Source organism: Camelus dromedarius, chromosome 10 (genome assembly GCF_036321535.1).
Source record: "Camelus dromedarius isolate mCamDro1 chromosome 10, mCamDro1.pat, whole genome shotgun sequence".
In the NCBI taxonomy this organism is placed as follows: domain Eukaryota; kingdom Metazoa; phylum Chordata; class Mammalia; order Artiodactyla; family Camelidae; genus Camelus; species Camelus dromedarius.
The window spans coordinates 7,711,618-7,729,920 of NC_087445.1; the positions used below are offsets into that span (position 1 = coordinate 7,711,618).

The 18,303-nt window shown below is 38.5% G+C and overlaps 1 protein-coding gene across 5 annotated transcripts in view; it reads right to left on the reverse strand.

Moving 5' to 3' along the window:
- NFX1 (nuclear transcription factor, X-box binding 1) overlaps positions 1–18,303 on the reverse strand; it is a 57,183-nt gene that overhangs the window by 27,293 nt on the left and 11,587 nt on the right. For all 5 annotated transcript variants that reach the window (XM_010975825.3, XM_064490133.1, XM_010975824.3 and 2 more), the window contains exons 4-10: positions 17,363–17,440; positions 13,687–13,792; positions 11,366–11,437; positions 9,560–9,699; positions 6,951–7,050; positions 6,650–6,867; positions 1,226–1,323 (exon numbers count right to left, since the gene is read on the reverse strand). In XM_010975825.3, coding sequence (XP_010974127.3) covers positions 1,226–1,323; positions 6,650–6,867; positions 6,951–7,050; positions 9,560–9,699; positions 11,366–11,437; positions 13,687–13,792; positions 17,363–17,440 — 812 coding nt within the window. The remainder of the gene's footprint in view (positions 1–1,225; positions 1,324–6,649; positions 6,868–6,950; positions 7,051–9,559; positions 9,700–11,365; positions 11,438–13,686; positions 13,793–17,362; positions 17,441–18,303) is intronic.

Consider the following 18,303-nt stretch of genomic DNA (forward strand, 5'->3'; position numbering starts at 1 on the left):
AGAGAGCAGGACAGATCAATATTCTGTATGTTCCACAAGTTGGATTACCCAAAGACTTCTACAGGAAAGCTTCCTTTCCTCTTCTAGTTACAGACACAAGAATGGGCACTAAATTCCAAAATGGTAAGATGACCCTTTTCTATAACACATAGTCCAATAAAGATTGTCCCAGGGAGAAAGTAGAAATTGATGAAAGAGTTGTATAGTGAAGAATTAGCATTATCCGAAGAGAGGTCTCGACTTTTCCATCGGCTTCTAGGAGGTAATCTCTAAACCCCTGGAATATCATGCTTGATAAGAGGGTCATTATTTGCCTGGGGCCTTGGGTCACCAGATAGTCTAATATGACTCAGGGTACAGGCTGGCCACACGAGGAAGACCAATGATGTGACTTAGGGTGTGGGCTCTGGGTCACACAGTATTAGTGGACTTCTAGAGAGTGAGATCAGCAACACAGGCAGTCAACCATGGCTACATGACAGAGCCCCAATAAAAACTGAATACCCAGGCTTAGGTGGGTGAGCTTCCCTGGTTGGCAATAATCCACGCACACAGTCCCACATGGGTGCTGAGAAAACAACGCTGTTTCAACTGCATGGTGAGAGGACAACTGGAAGCTTTGTATTTTGTACTTTCTCACATTCTGCCCTATGTGCTTCTTCCTTTGGTTGATTTTAATCTGTATTCTTTCTCTGTAATCAACTGTAATCATGAGTTTTCAATAAGTTCCATGAGTCCTTCTAGCAAATTATCAAAACTTGAGGGTGGTCTTGGGGAACCACTGGATTGTAGCTGGTATCAGAGGTGAGGGTGGTCATGTGGCTGTCCTAATTGAGCAACTGTCTAAACTCTTGCAGTGAGTGTCAGCAGTGAGGGTGATCTTGCGGACTGTATTCCCTCTCACTTCCTGGTTAGCTAACTGCTTGCAGTGGTGCTACTGTTTCTCTCTTCTGATATCTGGCATTACCACACTTGTATTTGGTAGAGCTACTCGTATACATAAGAGCCCTAAGCCTGTAACTGGCCTCTGAGCTTTGAATGCTGGAACCCTCCATACCTATCTTACAACTGGTCCACAGTAGGTGTCAGTATACACTGGCTGGATTGAATGAATCACACATAGTATAATAGGAATAAACCTGAGGTTATTTTGATTCCTTCCCTCCCATAATCACCAACTTAAAAGGCAGTGGTGGCAACAACTCTAGCATTGTTTAGGATTTACCTTCGTTCTGAAAGAGCATCTGCAGGAAATAACTGATGTGCGAGAGCATGGTCCACAGTCTCCTTCATGGCAGAGCTTTTCACAGGTATGAATGAAATCTTTAATAAAAATGAAAAGAGCTGGGGATGAAAATTGCAACTACTCATTTTCAGACTCCTAAATTCACTAGCCACAATGGTCTTCCACTTCTGTTCCCTGCAACTCTGTCCTCAGAGTTAAGGGAAAAAGGATGCCATCAATGCCTCTTCCCCTATCATCCCTTCATCCAGCAGGCTGGGCCTTTTCTAGCAAGGACGGGCCGCAGCATTAGTCACAGGAATACGCTACGGAGTAGAAGATGCTCTGCCTAAGTCAAAGGATAGATCTTATGACTCTTTATTTAGACCTTTAGACTCAGATCTCCTTAAAATTGTAGCCATAAGTGACTTACTGAAGTACTCTTGACTCTGAAAATCATTTGGGATCATACATAATCAGAAACCATGATCCATAATTTCACTAAGTTCTGTGAATGTCTGGTAGTAGGTGGCCTGCCACTCATTCTGGTTAGCTAGGTTTTAGGACAAGTCCTGCTTCAAAGACCCCTCAGGGATCATCCATAGTCTCTCTCTATGGCTGCTATCTAGTATTTTTTCCATCTTTTTACTTTCAGCCCAATTGTATCTTTGATCCTAAAGTCTGTTTCCTTAAGATAGCATAGAGTTGGATCCTTTTAAAAAATTCAGTTTGACAATCTCTGCTTTTTTTGTTTAATCCATTCTCATTAACGTTATTATCAATATAACTGGATTTATGTCTGCCATTTTTACTTTAGTTTTCTGTATGTCTCACGTCTTTTTTGTTAATATTAATCCTCCTTTATTGGTTTCTTTTGCATTAAGTGAGTATCTTCTAGTGTAACATTTTCCCTTGGTAATGGTATTTGTCACTACATTTTGAGTTATCTTCTTAATGGTTGCTTGAGGGCTTACCACATGTATCTTAGAATCTACTTCAGACTTATACCAACCTAATTCCAATGAGATGCAGAAAGCTTATTTCTATATAGCTCTATTCTCTCTTCTCTTTTGTGCTATTACTGTTATACATGTCACATCTATATATGTTATAAATTCAACAATACAATTTATTAATTGTTGCTTTATATGTTATACCTATTAAAGAAATTGAGAAAAGAAAGGAGAGCAAGTATAAATTTATAATTGGTTATATTTATCTCCTTAAATCAGAAAACTTCTGGTTTTCTTCATTTGTTCCTGCAGATCTGAGTTACCGTCTGGTATCATTTCCTCACTCCAATACATTTGATCCTACTCACCTCCTTTGTGCTGTATTGTCAGGTGTGTTTCTATATGTTATAGGCCTAGTAATACAATTTATATACATATTATTTTATAAAATTGCTTTTTAAACCAGTTGAGAAAGGAAGAAATATGCATTTATACTTCTTTTTATAATTATGTAATTACCTTTACTCTTTTTTAATGTGGATTTAAATTTACATCTGGGTTTACTTGCTATCAGCCTAAAGACCACTCTTTAGTATTTACTGTAATGCTAGCAATGAACTCTCCGTTTTCCTCATTTTTGAAAGACAGCTTTGCTGGCTATAAGATTACTGGCTGACAATTTTTTCGTTTCAGCACTTCGAACAGGTCATCCCACTACCTTTCTGTTGTGATGTAGTGCGCGCCATTGTTTCTGCTGGGAGGTCAGCTGTGGCTCTTACAGTGCTTCCCTTGTATGCGATGTGTCATTTTTCTTGTGCTGTTTTCAAGATTTTCTCCTTGTCTTTGGCTTTCAGCATTTTTACTATGTGCCTAGGTGTGATCTCTTTGAATTTATCCTATTGGAGTTTGTTGAGTTTCTTAGATGTGTAGATTGTCTCTAAATAAATTTGAAAAGCTTTCCATCATTATTTCTTCAAATATTTATCTGCTCCTTTCTCCCTTCCTGGTCTTCCCATGATATGTATGTTTGTGTGCTTAAAGGTGTCCCACATTTCTCTGAGGTGCTGTTCATTTTTTCTTGCTTCATTTTTCCCTTGTTCTTTGGATTATATGATCTCTATAAGTCTTATCTTCCCATTTACTGTACCCTTCTTCTGCCAGCTCAAATCTACCGTTGAGCTCCTTTAATGAATTTTTGATTTTAATTACTGGACTTTTCAATTCCAGATTTTCCATTTGGTTCTTCTTTATAGTTTCTATCTTTTTATTGATATTCTCAATTTAATGAAACACTGCCTTTATACTCTCCTTTACCTCTTCAAGCATGGTTTTAGTTCTTTGAACATATTCATAATGGCTACCTCAAAGTCTTTGTTAAACTTGACATCGGTCACTTTCACAGAAAACTGAAACAGGAAATAGAAAATTTCTGTTACCTGTGTTTTTCCCCCTTTGCATACGTTGTAATTTTTTTGTTGAAAACTAGACATTCTGGGTTCACAGTAACTCTAGATAATGCTTCCTCTTCCCACAGCTTGTGGGGGTTTTTTTTTGGTTGTTGTCTGCTTATTTATTTGTTTTGTGACTTGGTTAGGTTATTTTAGTGAAGCCTGTATCTCTTACAGTTTGAGACACTGGTGTCACTCTTTAGATGGCACAGCCTTGGGCATGTGCACTGTCACCCTGGGATGACAATGGTTTTAGCAGGGCTCCCTTTGTCTCTTTTCCTGATCTCTGTTAAGCTGTCTGTCTCATTTGGTATGACACTCAGTCCTGAGGCTCCCTTAATTGCTCGCTGATTATTATTTTCAACAATGTCCTGAGGCATGAATTGTTCAGCAGTCTGATCCAATAAAATCTGGACAGAGGCAGTCTTTGAGGTAAGTCTGTGAGGTCTATTCTGACCCCCTCTTAGCTCTCTCTTTCCCGCAGTTCAGCTTGTTGCTCTTAATGAAGAGGAGCTACTGTTATCTAAATGGCCCTTAGGCCTGAACTTCCCCACACTGTTTCAAATTAACGTCAGTTCTTTTGGGGAGTATTTTGGAGCTCTCTTTCCTTATGGACTGCCTCTCTCCCTGGGAAAAGTCATTCAGCCACTATTCTGGGTGCTGGGTAGGACAGCAGCTTCTGGTTTTCTTGATTTGCTTCTCTCATTGTGAAACCTCTGCCCTACAAGTGAGCTGGGGTGAGGGTTATTGCAACCCCAGTACTGCCTGTTGTGAGTGGGACAGCCTCCAATCTATGGGTAGGGACTGTATGGAGGGAGGAAGCCTCCAACCTGTCAGCTGTGCTTATCAGAAATTTAGCCTCTTCAACTTGGGGTTGGAGGGCATGAGAAATACTGGTAGTCTACTCCTCTGAGGAAGTGACACTTGACATAGGAGCTAAGGGTAGAGGAAGCCCCATCTTCTTGGGAACACCCATCATGAATGGAGGTTTTGCTGAGCTGAGCTGGGGTGGAGCGGGGAGGGAAGGAGTAGGGCGTGACTCAGATGACATAGACATATTCTTGCTGTTCTTCTTCAGTTTTAGTAGATTTTCTCCAATAAAAATTTCTTTATCTGATGTATGCCTGTAGGCAATTCCCAGACTTTAAATGGCTACTTTTTTAGTTTTTCTCCGCTTTGCTTGTTTTGCTGGGAGTAGGTCCACGTAGCTCCTCATGCTACCATCCTGAAAGCAGAGCTTCAACTAGTATTTTGTACTAAAACTGTGCACCTAGGATGGAAATTTCCTACTGGGGGAGATACTAAAAGGCCTAAACAAGCTTTCTGCTGATAAGCCAGGTCTGAATAAACATGAGAGCCACTGTTACCACTAGCCATGGGCTTGTCTTTGAGCTTTTCAATCCAACTCACCCTAGTTCCTTAAAAGTTTTCCATGATTAAAACTCTGCTAAGGTATAGCAGTTACTCTTGAATCTCTAGACCTGGTCTTGTCCTATCCCCAGGTCTGTTCATACTGATAACTACTGTCTTTCTCTTGCTCAAGTCCCTTTACATTATCATTTCACGTTTCCTCTTTCTCTCATTGACAACAAGCTATCTTAGCCTCAGGATAGGATTTCTAGTCATTATATATGAAATTCTTACAAAACTGACCCACGTGCTTTCTGAAGAAGGAAGATTTTTACCATCCTTCTTGAATTAGAAGTCATTTGATCTCTATTTCACAGAGCTTATCTGAAGATAAATTTTTACAGTAGACACAGAGAAGCAAGAGATGATTGATTTTCCTGATGTGGTTGGAACATGTATTAAGATATGAGAAGGAAAAAAAAAAGATATGAGAAGAGAGCATTTCTCCTCTATACATAATTTTAAAGTCAGAATGACAAAAGGAATTAGGCAGAATGCTCCTACTGTACTTGAAAGAAATGTGAAATCTTTCTTTCTGAAAAAATGGATACCAAACCTGAAGATTCTACCTTTACCACAGTTAGTTATAGAAACACCTTGCTTACTCAGACTCATTTATGCACTTTCATTTTTCTAAACACACAGCTTTTGAACACTCACTCAGGAGAGAAGTTGCCAAGTCGTTTCAAAACTGTACATGTACATTTCCCAAGGACTGCCTCAGAAAGTCTCAATCAGAAACTCAGACTATTACTTTATAGCTAATTCCAACAAAGTTTTTCTAGTTTCTATATCCAAGTAATCAGAAGCCCCAAGTCAGAAGAAAGGGAGAGTCACTAAAGGTAGGCACATAGGCATACTAAAAGCACTGACAAAAAAAATAAACAAAAGCTTTAACAAGTAAGGAAAACAATTCAACCTGTACATTGCTACGGGGAAATTATCTGAGAAACCTCAGCAAGCCCTGAGGGAATTACTGTACTCAGAGTAATACGAGAGCTGAGGTTCTGGGAAATGATGAGTCTGGGTCAAACAAGGGGAAAGAAATTTTCTTCGGTAACCTCTGTCTAAAGGAAGAAGGGAATGTAAATTTTAGAAAAACGTCCATCTACAATGACACTCAGGAGGTGTTATCCTCAGCAAGATGGGAAACTTAGCTGTAGAGAAGCTTGCTTCTTGAGTGGTTCAAATGGCTGAAGTTTAATTGTACTTAAAATTTCAGTTCTTAAACATCTCACCCAATTATTTAAAGATGTTTCTATTATATGAAAATGCTTTTAAATACTTGCTGAACTCTAAATTAGTAGTAAAAGGATATCTGGCACTCATACTAGTATAAGCTACTAAGAGAAATCATCCCCTACCCCTCTAAGTAGTATCCAACCAAAACTGTCCTGAGTTGGCAATAAAACACTCGAATTAGAAAGAGAGATCAATAGGGCAAGTGTGAGCATACTTTGGGGAGGAAAGAAAAAGTGCCCACACAAATTTGATCATAATATTTAGCAAAACCTCTGATACTGTAACTGAAATTATATACTACTTTGCCTGAGTAGTCACTGCTGCCAAATATTTACATTCACTTTTTTAAAAACAACTCTGTGCCTACTAGTTACCTAAGGAACCACAAGGCAGAGGCTTTCCGCACACTTTTCCACATGAAGGGACAGGATCCATGCATGTTTTCCGACCACTACTTCCAAGTTCTAGCAACTGGCTGAGAGGAGTCTGCCCACAAGGGCAACAGCGCACCAGCTGGGGGAGCCGTGGGCATGGCTGGCAGGGCTGTGGGTGGCATACTTGAGAACACGTATGGTTCCCACACTTCAAGTCCCTGTTAAGAAAAACAACAGACTGTTACATAATTGTTGCATAACATATAGCTTTATTCTAACTGAGAAAAACATAAAACCTTACTTGCCACATATCTTTAAACAGCCAAAGTCCCCAAATCCATCAGACTTTCCTACGTCTGTTCCACATAACACATCCCGGGAGGTGCTGCCACAGTAGCATACTTGAGGACATAATTTCAAAAACAAAAGATTAGTTATCTGTACAGGTGCTTAAAATATTCTAAGCAATCTATTAAGAAGACAGAAAATGCTATTTATTAGTGTTGAGCAGACCTGATGCAGAAATAAATGTGGCTTATACAGCAGCTCTAAGACCCATTGAAGAGCTTTACCATAAGCAGAAATAAAAAAGGCCTTGTCAATATCTCATGGTGCCCCTGTAGCACATCCCAACATGAGCATTAAAGTGAAGCAATCCTCTAAGTTAAGAGACTACTCTGTGGTCCATAAGGCCGTGGTTGAAAACCATGGATCGAGGGGTCCCTGGGGTCCTCTGCAGATGCTGCAGGAGATAGAAGTTAAACCGGTGGTAGTGATGGAGGAGGTGATGACTGGATCCCATCCTCACTTCAACCAGGCGGCATAGATTTAATACTTTATACCCTGGGATTCACATAAAATGCTCGGAAAAAGTCTCTGTTGCTAAATAAGCTATTTAGAAATTAGCACAATATAAAATCTGTATTAATTGTATTCTACTACATTAAATTTGAAGTAATCATGTCTGAGTATTGACAATGAGTAAAAAGTGTTTCAAATAACTTGAGACTTATACTTTCTAGATAGAGAACCCAGTCTAACATCTTTAGATTTTTCTGTGTGTTCAAGGAATAATAGGGTGCTTTATTTCTTCAGATTGGCAACAAATACATGTTATGTTTAAGGAGTTACTTTCTGACAAATTAGTATGTAACAGTCTCATAAGGACTATTTTTCATCAGCTTACATAATTTTTCTGGTAAGTGTCACTTTACATTTTCAGTCTATAATGAAAACTGTCACTAAAGACTCAAGAATCTTGATTTTTAAAATAAACATTTAATATTCCAGTAAGTACATGTGCAGTTTCATCTCCTGTTCTAAAACTTATTTAATAAAGACTTATTACATGAATTAATATAGATGCAGGAAATGCAATCACTACTGGTGCAATCACCATTGGTGAAATAAATGAATTGTTAAATAAATCCTAGCAATTGGGATCCTCTGTGAGCAAGCTTTCATTTGCTAAGTTTCTGCTCAAATAGAACAGAGGCTTTTTTTTCCCCCCACAGAGGTATAAGACAGCTATGAATCAAAAAAATCAAGGGTCAGAAAAATTGTGACAATAAAAACAAAGTGAAGCCCCTGATCAATCAGGAGATAATTTGAGTATAATACTAAAACAACTCTACTATGCTTAGGCATGAGACAGAAATATGAACTTGTGACAGAAGAGTTGAGTGGAGTTGCTGCTAGTTAAAGAGTATTAAGGAACCAAAGACAGTCTGCAGGAAGGTCTCTGTTGTCAGCCTGAATCTGTTCAGCATTTTAAATCAACACATGAATGAAGACCCAGAAATGCTTATTAAACCTCTAGATAGGGCTGAAAGTACTCCTAAGAGAATTACAGTTCAAGAAGATAAATAAACTATACTGATGGTCAAAATACTTTGCTAGACATTTAATATGGACAAACAAAAAGTCTTCAACTGGTTTTGAAAAATCAGCTATGTACACAAAAACAGAAAGAAAGAGACTGAGATTCATGCAAATTCGACAAAAAAGACTTGGGTGATTTAGCTGAGTAAAAGCTCAATATGTATCAAGAGCCAAAAGTGGTCCAGATCAAAGGGACTCTTCCACACCACAACCTGTACTGCTAAGCCCAAAGTGCCAACATATACTTAACCTGCCTTATCTCAAAATGGATTTGAGGCAGCATATAAGGACATATGAAATAAATCAAGAGAACATAAATTAAAAGATGTAAAAAGAAAAACAATGGTAGGGAAATAGAATGAATCATTGCTAAGAAATACGCACTATAAAGACAAACATTCGGTCAGTTATACAGGCTTCATAAGATCAAAAGAGATTGATAGTCTTTGAGGAAAAGTGACTATTCTTGAAACTAAGACCAGACAGGAATTTCTCTGAAGAGGACCCATAAAGAGAACACTGAATGATATATGGCATAGTGCCCTACATAAAAAATCCTTACAGCATACATCACAAAACACTTCATAGGGCTATTTCTTATTGTTAAGTGCTAACATAAATCAATAGTATCACACCCGAGTAAAACTTGATAAAAAGTCTAAGTCTTAAAATCAGTTCTTTCATCTTTATTCTTTTCCAAGATTATTTTGGCCTTTCTGGGTCCTTTTCAAGTAGTTAAAGAAATTTCCCAAGCAGTTACTTTTAAACTCTATTTTAAACTCTATTGTCCAAATTTTAAACTCTATTGTCCAAATTCTATAGGTCAATGACCTATACTACTACTGTGTAACTAGAATAATAAAAACTATCTAACCATTCATATATATACAATTCTTTCTACCCAAGGTACCAGACCTAATAGACTCTTTGTGACTTCAGGCTTGAAACAAATCCATGTCATTGAGACAACCATAAATAAGGTTCCAGAAAAGTACCCAAGTACTGCTGGCTGGTGTGCCCACCACTTACCCTGGTTCAATATGATACGGCAAGGCTGGCATTGACCCCCATGGCACAGCTCAGCACAGTGGTGCTGACCACAGTTCAAAACATTCTCACAAGGGTTAGAACAGTGGACTGAGACAGCCTGACCACAGCGAACTGTGTGCCTGTAAAAATAGCAGATGTAAAGACAGCATTAGTCTAATGTTGGATATTGAGTTCCTATTTGACAGCTAATCTAATTTTCCTCCAAAACCTACTAAACCTTTCTCTTGGCCCCGCTTCCCCTACTTTTCCGGTTTCCCTCCTCCAGTCATTTCCTCAATTACTCTTCCTTTCTCCACTCTTTTCTCTTTTCTCTCCTTTGCTTTCCTTATTTCTCATTCTGCCTCTCTCTCCCCTATTTTCTGACCAGTGAGGAACTGAAGGCTATTTCAATGAATTTGTTACATGTGATTTCTTCTCTGAGTTGAAGCAGTATGCAGGAGCCTGGAGCTCCCACAGTATCTCACAGATGCAGATAGGGAGGTTGGAAGTGTAGTTATAATGAACATTCCTGGAATGAAAGCACAATGGCACCCTCCTGGGACCTGGCACTCTGGCATTTTACAGCTATAATACTTAAGAACATACTGTATGTAACTTTGATTCAGCATAGGGAAATTATTCTGGGTTTATTCTAATAAACTTCCTGATTTTGCTGACTGATTAGCTAAAGAAGGATGTGAGGCCAGTGCTCTTAGACAAATGCTTTCAGGTTTCTTTCCAGGGTAATGGTTTAGAGCTTGGAGTCTACTCTCCCACAAAGAGTTTTATCCTATCCCCTACTCCCACTTTAACTAATATTTTGTTTTAAAAAGTCACTATTATTTACATAGATTATCAGTTTCCAGTGATCAGCATCACAGCCAACATCAACTCCTTGAAGAAGACACCAGTATTTCTATCTATGGTAAGAAAAATGAGGCTCAGCAAGAGCAAGCAACTTGCCCAGGTCAACAAACTAGTTAGTGGCAGAGCCCAAATCTGACCTGGTCTTTCTGACTCAGAGTCTTTGTACGTGACTCTCAGACCACACTGTTATCTTTATAAGTTCAGTAAACATTTAAAAAAATGCTATGGATAAGGTCTTGTCAAGAGAAAAAGAACGTGTGTGTGTGTGTATAAATAACTGAGTCACTATGCTGTGTATCAGAAACTAATATAACATTGTAAATCAACTACACTTCAATTCAAAAACATTAAAAAATTAAAAATGCTTATTATCACTGAAAATCTGCATGATCCCATCTTGTCTTATGGTTCAGAAACCATTTATGGTCTTAACTGGGCCTCAGAGGCACTCCACAGCTATCAGTGATCCTTGCACTGATGAAGCAGAACTTGTACTGTAATGAAAACAGAGCGGGATCAGAGGGCTACTAATTATTTCATTCAACGATATTCACTGAAAACTTCCTGGACACTAGACACTATGCTAGGCATAGATAAGTGGTCTCTGCCTTCTGGACCTTAGCAGGCCTGGGTTCAATTCCTGGTTCTTTCACCCACTAGAGAGGTTAAGAAGAAAATCCCTATCACCTTGGTATTTGGCCTGAAATGGGTAATCTCACTATGATATAACTTTTTAATCACTTATAAGACTGCAAAACAGGATTAAGGCAGGACAGGAAATTATTATTGACAGAAAAGTACTATTTACACCTACCACTTATTAATGGTGGTAAATAAATACTATTTGCACCTACCTACTGATCTTTTATTTTAGAAATTCATACATAAATCATCAGGATGGAAACATAAGTCTTCTTTGGAGTACAATTCTAACTTTACCTGGTCCGACCACATTCACATGTTTTAGTCATAAAGGCAGGGCAGGGTGGGCAAGGTCCAGGATGGCAGAGACTGAAAAAGAAATCCTGTGATGAATAAATCATACCCATGTATCCAGACCTTTTCAAAAAGCTGCCCCAACTGGGCCCTAACATGGCCACAAACAAACTTACTATGAAATGTTTTAGTATTTGTCTAAAGTTGATTATTAAACTATTTAAACAAAGATACAACACTTTTATATTGAAATAATTGATAGCATTATCATCTTAGACTATTTAACCAGAAAAGTAAAGTCCAAGTCAAAATATTGGTTTTGTTTGGGTCTGACAGTCAAAGATAATATTTCCAAATATGGTCTTGGCCCACTTAGCAGTGTGCAGGGACAAAAAGAGCTTGCCAGCCAATGGAGTCCTTTAGAGGATCAGAACCTGAGCACAGTAATAAAGCTCAAATCTGCTAGGTCCGTGAGAAGTACAGAGATTTTCTCACCAGAGAAGTGATAACCAGGTGATGAGCTAACAACAAGAACACTGAAAAGGAGGGTAACATGAGGGGAGGCATGCTGCTAAGTAACAAAAGGGAAAGGGACTCATGGAAAGAGCTGGGCTTAGTGATATGCTACAGGTCAGAATTAGGCCTCTGAAGAGAATGCTTTTTATATGAGCTATGATATAAAGAGACCAAAGAAAAAAAAAATCACAAAATGGAATTATATTTACAAATAAATACTGCTCTCTTCAAAGCAGATACCCCCGGTAAACCGCACATCTGTAAAAAAATACTTAAAACAATTTGGAAATTTCTATGAAAACTTTTTTGGGGGGCTGCAGGGGCAGCTACAATCACAATCCTTGGGGAATTAAAAGCCAATCAGAGCCAAGTCTAATTAATCAAGTGGGTAATAGAATATGCTATAAAAACCAGGTATGCCTATAAAGTGGTCTGGTTGGATTTTTTTGCGTGAGTCCTAAATCAGTTATAATGACTCTTTAAACAGTGAAAACAATCCAGGAACATGTGTCAAGGTGACCCATTTTGACAGGCAGAACCCACAGGAGACATAAGTTTAAGCATGCTTCTTTAAAGATGAGTATCATTATTTAATAGTTATATTTCACATGATATGCCTCAACCCTTTCAGGTAAAGCTATTTTCATGGTTGCATATTTAAATAACTTTAGACTGATAGATAAACTACTGGTCAGGTGTGGATGATTCCAGGTTATTACAAGTAGCCCTGAGGCCTGAACTTAACCCCAGTATCCCATAACCTTTACAACAGTGGTTTGCAACACTGGCTACACATTAGAATCACCTGGAAAGCTTTTACAACTACAAAGGCTCTGACCCATCCTCAGGAGACTCTGATTCAATCACTCTAAGGTGGAGACTGCGTGTTGGTGTTTTAAAAATGCTTCCTAAATGAATGACCACCTGATCTGCATCACATTTTGTGTTCTCTGGTAGTCATGACAGGGGCCCATTTCTGCTGAAGGCTTTGAAAAGATAATTCAAGCAGAGGATTAATTTCTCCTCACTAAAATTTACTTAAAATGCCCACTAAGGGAAGGAACAGTTTAAATAGATGAGTCCCTGGGTTCTGACCTATGGAAGCGGTCAAAGGAAGGGGGAAGGCGTGCTGACTGCCCAGCGGATGGCAGCCCAGTCTGAACAGCTCTCCCCATGCTGCTACTCCCCAGCACCACCCCCACTCTTGATCACAAGACTTCTGGTCCAAGCCTTGTTCCATGCAGAAGCCAGATAACAGCAGAGGCAAGTATAACACTCTGATGTCTGTTTTACTCTTAGATTTGGGTAATAAAAGCAAGTGTTACCAATTTTTGGCCACTTACCACAGTCTCTTAAGTATACCAACTCTCTGTACCGAGTCTCTTTAGTGTCTTAGATAAATATTCATAGAAATCTGTAACTGTTTTTTGATCATATCGTTATTATCTTACAAGTCCAGAAACTGAGGCTCAGAGGAGTAATTTGTCCAACATCACATAACCGTTAAGAGATGAACCTAGGAATTAAACCTTTGAAGTCAAAGCCTGTAGATATTTGCTATTTGTAACCGATCAACTGTATTATTGAGCACTTCTCTCCTCATGTGTAAAATGCAGATGATAAATATCTATACATCACTGGCCTGTAGTAAGGATTCAAAGAGTCAACTTTTGTAGAGTAGCTGGCACAGAGCAAGTGCTCAGTAAGAATACCACACTGTCGTTCACCCAGTCCTGTTACATGCTAACTAGAGCCACAAGCAAAGCATGTTCACCAGAAATCCCCAGGGTTCTAGCGTTCCAACTTACAGGTTACAGGAATGTGGGCAGTCCTGGCCAGGCTGTTTCTTTCTACAGACCTCACCACAACTATGTGGAATTTCATTTCTGCTCCATTCAGGATTCTTTACCTTGCCTAAAACATATCAGATTACAGAGTCAATGGTACAAACTTCAACTGAATCCTAGACATTAATGAGATAATACAATAAAGCCAGACAGCAAGAAACATCAGTGTGGTTTTCATTAGTTCAACCAAACACATTATCTCACATCCTAAAATAAAAAGTTGAATGTAACACTACTTATCAAAACTTCACTGAGCATGATAAATTCTGGATTACCAGGAAAAGACAAATAAAAAGTCATTTTTACTTATGAAAGTGCCACTTTGACTAATGGATACATTTAATCTAAGTTTTTAAAAAGCCTGCAAGGTAAGTCTTCTGTAAATGAGTCTTTGAATTGATATGGGAATATCTACTGTAAAGATCAGAAAGAGAGAATAAGGTAAGAGCAATGGGGGAAAGAAGCAATAAGAGATGGAAAGGTTAAGTCTCCTGTAGAGTAGGAACTCGCCTATACGAAAGCTATAATGTAGGCATAAAAGGGCTAAAATTTTATAATCACCATCACTGCATAATCTTCAGTAAGCATCTTCCATGAACTTAGCACAGGGGCAGGAAGAGTAAAACCGGGGTGTAGGACTCCTTGCCCTTGAGGAATTCACTTGGGCAACTTACATCCTAAATGAAGCCTGTTCCCAGTCCCTGGCCTCTGCTTTTCTCTCTCGCCTGTCTCTTTCAGAAATTCATTTGTGCAGTGAGGTTCAACACACCTAAAAGCAAATGATTCCAAAATCTACATTTTCTGCATTGCCCTGAATCCTCAGTTTCAGTCCTGTATGTCCAACTGTCTAGTGGACATCTGTGCTTGGGGTTTTACAGTCACTTCAGATTCCCTCTAACTACAGTAAAAGTTAGCATCTTCCCTATTAAACCCCACCCTCTTCAGGGTTCCCTATTTCTATTAGTGACAGCATCACTGTCAGAATCATACAAACTCAAAACTAGAGCTATCCTCCTTTTTCTTTCCATATTTTAATCACCAAATCTTGTCAATTTTCCTACATACTGTATCTCACTTCACCTTCCCCTCTATGCCTGCTCTTGCCTCTCTACTGGCAGAACCTCATCTTAGACTATCAGAAAAGCTTCCCTACCTATGTGCTTTCTTGTCCCAGTACGGTGCCCTAGTTTTCCCCTACCATCTTTCCCTGACTCCACCTCTTTTCCCTGACTCTAAATGATGTTTTTTTCCCTCTTCATCTGCCAAGGTTCTGCATTTTCACTCCTTATCCTTTCATCTACTGCTCTCAACTGTGGCTATCATCCTTAAACCTTGACCTTTCTTCAAATATCCCTAACTCCATGTAGAACATCTCTCACTAGATGTCTTACTTCTTCAACTCACATTTCTAAACTGAACTCACTGTCACCAACAAACCTGGTTCTCTTGACCTGCCCTTTTCTGTTCTTGGTATTACCATTCCAAAAGCATAAAATTCTGGAGCCACATTTGGGTTCTTTCCTTTCCCATTGATGTTGATTCCTGTTTACCTTTGAAATCTTGTATACCTTCCTTTTCTGTCCCACTTTAAAACCCATAACAGACTTTTATTCTTCTTCATCTGGGTTATTTTAAGTCCCCAAACTGCTTAGGTCCCAAAATACTCTACTCACTGTCACCAGACTAATCTTCATAAAGAAGCACGTTGATGCCCTCAGTGGCTTCCCACAGCCAGACAAATGAATTCCCAATGTCTAGGTCTGGCACCAAGGAGCCAGTCCTACCTCTCCAGTCATCTCCTACTCCTCCATCTTCATAGATCCTGGGTTCCATAAATGGGTGACTTCCTCTTCTCTCAAGAGATCCTAAGCTTTCTTGATTTTAAACCTAGTTTTCAAGACCAATTCAATTCTTTTTCATGAAGGGTTCCCTTAATCATCTAGCCAGATCACACTCACCTCAAAGAGCTCCCAGACTTTGTTATTTCTAGTAGAACATCAAGTTAACTGTGTCTTAAATCTTAGAGCATGAACTCTGGGAACTCAATAAACAGTCTCATTCCCTTCTGTTTCTTCATGGTGACTGGTATATTAATAAGTTTTCAATAAGTGTATTAAACTAAAGGTCTTGAAGAGCAGAGTGAGGCAAAGCCCTCAGGTAGAATAAGGCCATTATTTGTATTCCCATACCATTCTACCTCGTTCAGTCACCTTGACCTTCACTCTACATTCTTCTACCTTCTTGGGGTCTCATATTCAATTAGTCAGTTGAAGGCTTTAACAAGATTTTTAATTTCATTGTGGTGCTTTATGTTTAAAAGTCCTTTAAAATAAGGTAATTAAGCCTTGGCATTGGTCCTATTTATCCAACTTTCAATTGATCTCTTGCTTCCAGTTTCATGCTGCCTTTCCAGTAGCATATTCAGGAACATTCATTTCTTCAGCTAATACTAATTGAGTATCTATTAAGGTTCAGATTTTGGCAATAAGACACCAGCAGATTCTGGATAATAGTGGCCAAAGTGAGAGAGGAGATAAGAAAGGGAAGCTTCTTTTAGAAGAGGATATTTGGGGTCAGTCCTTAAATGATACAGTAGATGAAGATTTAAAGACAAGAAGGAGAAGAACACTGTATATAGTTGAATTCAAAAAGATAATTGAGTTCAAAGTTAAACTGTTGATGGTTAATGATTGACTCTTGGTGAAAGCTGCCAGTTTAGAAATGGGAAAGGAGAAGTATGAACAAATTAGTTAGAAAAACAAAGACAACATGGAGAAAGAAACAGAAAGAGCTTGTCATTTCAAGAGGGGAATGGTCAAAGCAACAGGGGCTATTGTGCAGCCAAAAAGGTTAAGGAATTATAAATCAGCCCTGGATTTGGTCTGGAAGGGGATATTGATGACTTCTGAATATAGTTTCAGTGAGGTAATGAGGACAGAAGCAAAAATGCAATGGTTCAAGGAGGGAAACAAACGGTTAAAAAACAAAACCTGAAAAATCAACAACCAGAGGGCGAAGGTTAGCCATTAAAAGACAGGCAGGAAAGACGGGAAAAAAAGGACATGCAAGAAATAGGTTAGCAGCAGGGATGAGCATCTGGATCACGGAAAGTTGTTTTCCTAACACATGGAAGAACTGAGCTATTCAAAAACAGGAAGAAGTATTCCATAAAGAGGGAGAGCAAGAGAACTGAGTTTGTAATGCTGGTTTAAAGAAAATCTCTTTTTATTAAAAAGACCAACGACTGATTTCTTGGATTAAAATAAAGTGCACTTCACCATTATTCTTTACTCATGCTGCTCAAATCTGGAGTTTCAAAGCTGTTACAGTTAGGGGTGAGAAGAAGCCCATGTCTGTACCTGCCTCTGCCATCTGGTCAGCTCTGACCTAAAGCTCCAGCCAAGGAGACCTGGTGGGCATGATGAGAAGGCCCATCTCCAGAACAATCTGCCAAGCACACGAAGGCCTGTGACTCTAGCTGTGCAACAGACCACATGCATATGTCTTGTAGACTTCTGTAGCTTTGAGGTCTTATTAGTAACTTCTAAAACATGCCCAGTACACCACCTTTCCTGGGCTGGGAGCTGAGATACAATGCACAAAGTGGAAGAGACACCAGCGTACACAAAAAACTCACCACAGAAACAAGTATAGGTATTAGGAACATGGGCAGAAACATTCTGACATGCAGGGCACCTCCAACCACTCTGGCCATCTGTCAAGAAAAATGAGAAGAAATCAAAATAATTTCCTTACAAAAGCACATGTAACTAAAAAAAATTAAATCTACAGGAAGCCGTAATATTGAAGCTGTGGTAGTAATTTCTATGTTAAGGATATCAGACATTTAAGAAACAAATTCACAATACTGAATGCTTTGCTTAAATACTGCATTTAGGCTTCTAAGGACTTCAAGATATTGTGAATAAAGTGGGTACCCATTTTGTTCTATTTTTTAAAATTGAGATATAATTAACATATGACATGTATAAGTTTAAGGTACACAAAGTGTTGATTTGATACAACTATATATTACAATATGATTCCCACTTTAGGTTAGTTAACACCTCCATCACTTCATATAATTAGCATTTCACTTTGTGGGAGGATGTTCTATTATTTTTAATACCAAAGTAAACATGATCTGAATGTTGGTTTGAAAAGAAATAGGATGAAATATTTGAGTACACATAGGAAAATCCAGGTGTCTTAAATTGGAAGAGCCACAGTTCAGAAAGTATATTGTTGGCAACACTTGCATTATCTATAAATGTTAGTACACTTTGGGAAAAGCCCACAAAATACTATGAAGATCTGTTAAAAGCAAAACAACTTCAACATCCTAAGGGTAAAGTAAACAATTGCTTTCTATAAATTTTCTAAAGCAAACTATACAAGAAATGTTTTCAAATAAATAAGCTAAAATGATATATAGTACATACGTAGTACAACACAGGAAGTATAACCAATATTTCATAATTATAAATGAAATATAACCTTTAAAAATTGTGAATCACTAGTTGTACACCTGAAACTTACATAATATTGTACATCAACCATACCTCAAGCAAAAAAAAT